This window comes from Apaloderma vittatum, unplaced genomic scaffold (genome assembly GCF_000703405.1).
Source record: "Apaloderma vittatum isolate BGI_N311 unplaced genomic scaffold, ASM70340v1 scaffold28754, whole genome shotgun sequence".
Lineage (NCBI taxonomy): Eukaryota > Metazoa > Chordata > Aves > Trogoniformes > Trogonidae > Apaloderma > Apaloderma vittatum.
The window spans coordinates 310-5,078 of NW_009714790.1; the positions used below are offsets into that span (position 1 = coordinate 310).

Below are 4,769 nucleotides of genomic sequence, written 5' to 3' on the forward strand. Positions count from 1 at the left end.
CCCCCAGCAAGGTAGCCTCTCGAGCTGCCCCAGTCCTGTGGAGGTGAAGGGATGCCAGGTCCCTCACCCTGCTGATGTCTCCTTCTACCAGAGGCCGCTGGGTTGCCACTGGAAAACTGCATGGCTTTTTCTTTTTTTTTTTTTCCTTTTTTTTTTTTGTATATGTGTGGGTTTTCCTGGCCCAAGGCACCAGCTGAAAGGCAAGGCCAGCTCCAGACCTCCCTTGTAATTATGGCTCCTCACAATGACACAAGGGGCTTTGAAGGCCACAGGGCAGGCACAGCTGTGCCCCGCACCCCCAGGGTTTGCACTGCGGTCTCATGGCCTGGCTTGCTCTCAGGGCTGCCAGACCCCCCGGGGGGGCTGCAAGGGACCTCTCCCACCTCAAAAATGTGTGATGTTTGTGATGTTTCATCAGCAGTTAGCAACTCTCCAGCAGTTAGCAACTCCCCACCATGTACCTGTTGATGTGGTGATGAGCAGTAAGGCAAAACAACAACAACAACAACAACAAGCTTTGTCCTTCTGGTCCTAGCCTGTTTCACTGGAAATCCTTTGTTTCCCAATCAAATCCAGACTCAAATTGGGCTCCCCTGGATGTGAGCAAGGCTTTTGGCAAGTGCAGCCCTGAGTTTTGAGCAGAAACGTGAGCTTTCAGGTCTTCCACTGTAAAGCAGATTTTTCTGCCCTAAATAACCATCATTTTACTGGCTAACCTGTGCATCATTGACCTTCTCTAAGGCATGCATTTTCCAGCCTCTCTGTTCCCTCTCTGAGGGTTGTAGGACTGAAGGCCTCAGGTGGGCTTTGCAATCCTCCTCAGTGCCGGTGAAAGCAAAGCTGCATTCACCAAGGACTCATTCCCCTGAGCTGCTGCCACCTGGGTGCGTGCAGGAGCAGCAAAGAGGACTATCCTGCTGAGCTCAAGAAAAATCTGGGAAAGAGGGAGTACAGGTACATTGGAGAGCTGGGCGGCTGAAATCCCAGCAGGAAATGATAAATATACGGAAAAGAGAAAGGATGTTTCTGCAGAGGTGGGTGCAGGGGGGCGGTTGCAGCACCTACATGCTCCCATCCCCTGACACCAGGCGTGGGGCAGGAGAGTTGGGCTCCTGCCACCAAGGTCCCCACTGAGATTTGGGTGGCCATAAAGGTGGTTTTTCTGCACTTTTGTGCCCCACGCAGTTATTCTGCTTTGCTGGAGGTGTGTACAGAGCTGCCAGATTTCAGCTGAGGAATATCTGATTTTGGAGAGCAGGATGCCAGGCTGGCTCTTGCATGGGTCTGTGTGGTTCATGGGGTTGCAGGAAACAAGCAGATGAGCATTTTACAGCATCACTGTGGCAGAAATGTCTCTCAAAGGTGGACTACTGACACCTGTATCCGAGTCTCCTTTTCTTTCCATGCCCTTCCCGAGGCCTGTTTCACCTCTCAGGCAGCCTGGAGTGGAACTTGTTTGGATTTAGCCTTTTTTTGGTCTAATGGCTATGCCCAAGGAACTCTGGAGCCAGGCCTTTGAGGTCTGTCTTTTTTGTCTTCTTGAAAAAACAGTGACAGAATTTCCCAAAAAGGGAGGTAGACACCCCCCAAGAACAGATTTCCCAATATTTATTTTAATTTAAACCCAAAGTGTTATTATACCCTCCGGCCTCCTGGCCATTCCTCTGAGGCCAGACCCTCAATTAAGCGGTGCAGTGCAAACCTCCCCGGGGTTTGGCAGCAGCACGGGGCACTATGTTTGTGCACCAAATCTGCCGGCGTTGAAGTTTGGGGGTTTTCTGGCACACACCAGTGGGCTGGCGTCACTCCGGGCAGGGCAGCGATTGGTTGGGGGGGGCAAAAATAGACTTTATAACCCGACGGGGCAGCAGCAGGAGGAAATCTGTGCTGGCTGACTCGATGTGGTTTTTATCCATTGGTGCTGTGGCAGGGTAAGCTTGCTGCTGCTTTTTCCAGTTAGTTTGGGAGTTGCTGTCTACTTTTTTGCAGGGGAATGGGGGGGGTTCAGCTTGCTGTTGGGGCTAGGTACTGCTTCTAGCCCTTTCCTGGGTCTGTAGCTTCATCAGGCACTTGGGTGGAGGGGATGAATATTCAGAGCCTCGCTGCACAGCCAGGAAAGTTAGCTTGTGGCCAGTTGTTTTCTACCCTAGGCTAAATGAAGATGGGGAAAATCTAAGTGCAGAAAAATATATAACTCCCCCCAGACCTCAGCACAGCTGATGGTGGGTTTAGCTGGAGGAAGGGCAGGGAAAAGGAAGGTTAGTAGGCCTGACTGAGTCTGGGGGGCATGCCAAGAGCATCCCTCCCTGCGGGGAGACTGGGGTCTGTGGGAAGTGTTGGGCATGCTCCTTGCTGGGGCCACGATGGAGGAATGCAGGCCACGTTTTATTGTCTTGGGGGTGCAGCTCAGGTCTGCCTAGAGCCAAACCTTCCCCCCAGATATGCCTACAGGACAGGGGGGATCCTTGCATTGGTGCCTTGCCACTGCTGGTTTTGTCAATGGCAGACTGTATTAACTGCTTGCATTCATTTATTTGTTTGCTTATTTATTTTTCCTCAGTGAGGTTAAACTCTCAGTAGTGTAATTCCTGGGGGAGTTGCTCCCTGGGCAGAGTCTGAGCAGGTTGCAGGTTGCTGTGGGTGCTCCCACTGGCTGCTCCCATCTCTGCTCTGGTGAGGGTTCGTTCTTCCCGCTCGCTCGCAGGCGATGGGGAAGCAGGAGTGAGCAGTCCTGTTCAGGGAAAGCAATGTGTCCACTGCTGGGTGAAATTCACTTTTCTGGTATTTTGTGGCTTCTTGCAAAACCAAAATGTGGTCATGGAAATTGAGTCGCATCTCAAAAAAGAAAAAGAAGGGCTTGTGTCTCTGGAGGGTGACCTTATTGAGAGGTGGATGCAGGTCAACCTTCCTGCTCCCCTCTCACCCACATGGACACAAACACCTGTACGGTTTGGGGTAGTGATGGTGCTTTCTAGCTGAAAAGCAAGTCTTCGCCGTGTTTCGCTGTTCCCAGAGGAAGCTGCCATGAGGACTGCCCTGGTCTTCGCCTGCCTGGTGGGGATGGCGTGCGCCTTCTCGGTGAGTGCTGGGCAGTGGGGGGATCCTCTGGCCTTGCTGGGGCTGCTGTGGAGCACACACCAAAGCAGCCTTTCTCCCAGGTCAAGAGCTGGCTGCGACGAGCCAAGTCAGACGATTCAGAAGAAAACGCGGTAGGGTCTCCCTCCACCCTGTGTGCCCAGCCCTATGTGGCACTGGTCTTGAGGATGAGGATGTTTCAGTCACTCCTGTGCCCAAGACCCCAGACTGATGAGATTTTCTTCTCCTGGTAGGTGTTCAAGAAGAGGCACCGGTATTACGTGTATAGATATGCCTATGTGCATCCCCTGCCACGACGATACCAGGTAGGTGTTTTGGAGGGATTTTGCCTCCTCTGCTGCTGGCCTGCAGGTCTAGGCTGAGACCATTATGCTCATGACACAAATGGATATCTGTCAGCTCCGCTACAGCTTGGTTTTCCCTTTCCTTAGGGCAGTGACTCATCGGAGGAAGAGGGGGATGGCTCGGAGGAGGAGGAAGGCGGGGTGAGTACTGCAAACCAGCAACCTTGGAAAACAAATATGGGAATTTGGGAACTTTCTTTGGTTTTGTAGTCTCTGCTCATCAGCGTTTGCGGCCACTGACCGCCCACAGCCTTGCACTCTGGATGTGACTGGATTTTCTACTCTGGGCTTTATTTTATTATTTTTTGCTCCTTTTTTTTTTTTTTTAAAGAGGATGAGCAGGGGAGGCACCAAACAGCCCTAAGACAAACTTTCCAGGTTTCCATTTTCAGTGGCTCAGAAAGGAGCAGGACAGTCCAAAAGGCAGAAGCAGAGAGGCTTACCCGCAAGGCAACTAGTGCTGTTAGGAACTCCTCTTACTTTCGCCTTTCCAGGTGCATTGTCCCCATAGTGCTGATAAAATTGCTATGGAAAATCCAGCTGTTCTCCTCATGTGTGCATGTGGAGGGACACAAACTGATGCTATATTGGGAAATGCATGTTTGTACCAGCCCAGCCAGTAATGCTCCTCCTGTCTGCCGGGTCAATAATGAGCTTGGGAACTGCTGCATTTGCGAGTTGCCCAGGTCCAAAATTAAATGCCAGGAATTACAAAGGTCTCTTGTGCCTCACTGAGCTGCAAATGCTCAAAAATAATTCAAGAGACAGGTGCTTTGAGACAGGGATCTAGAATACAGGTCTAATGACATATAGGTTATTTTTATTTTTTTATGCTTATTTCAGAGGTCTTTTTAACAGGAGCGTAAGCCTGGGGATCTGGTCTTAAACCCCCTTTGGGAGGCCTGCCTGCGGCTGGGGTGCAGTATGGGGTGGCCTCAATCCCCCAGGCATCTCTGCTAGCCCTGATGTTTCCCTGCAATTTGCCACTTGCTGCAATTTGCCCCTTCCCGCCTGTTGCTCTCCCTGCTACTGGAGTATGAGGATGAGGCTAGATCATAGAAGATTAAATTTACATTAGATATTAGGAAGAAATTCTTCACTGTGAGGTTAGCAAGACACAGGAACAGGTTGCCCAGGGAAGTTGTGGATGCCTTATCCCCGGAAGTGTTCAAGGCCAGACTGGATGAGGCTTTGAGCAACCTGGTCTGGTGGAAGGTGTCCCTGCCCCGGGCAGGGGGATTGGAACTAGATGATCTTTAACATCCCTTCCAACCCAAACAATTCTACAATTCTATCAGACAGCCAAAGGGGAAATATAATTTCCAAGGA

The 4,769-nt window shown here is 51.1% G+C and overlaps 1 protein-coding gene across 1 annotated transcript in view; it reads left to right on the forward strand.

The window, feature by feature from the left end:
• Nucleotides 1-3,024: 3,024 nt before the first annotated feature.
• LOC104273540 (bone sialoprotein 2-like) overlaps nucleotides 3,025-4,769 on the forward strand; it is a 3,787-nt gene continuing 2,042 nt past the window's right edge. Inside the window, exons 1-4 of the mRNA XM_009868901.1 lie at nucleotides 3,025-3,078; nucleotides 3,159-3,209; nucleotides 3,330-3,401; nucleotides 3,528-3,581. Of these exons, the coding sequence (XP_009867203.1) occupies nucleotides 3,025-3,078; nucleotides 3,159-3,209; nucleotides 3,330-3,401; nucleotides 3,528-3,581 (231 nt within the window). The remainder of the gene's footprint in view (nucleotides 3,079-3,158; nucleotides 3,210-3,329; nucleotides 3,402-3,527; nucleotides 3,582-4,769) is intronic.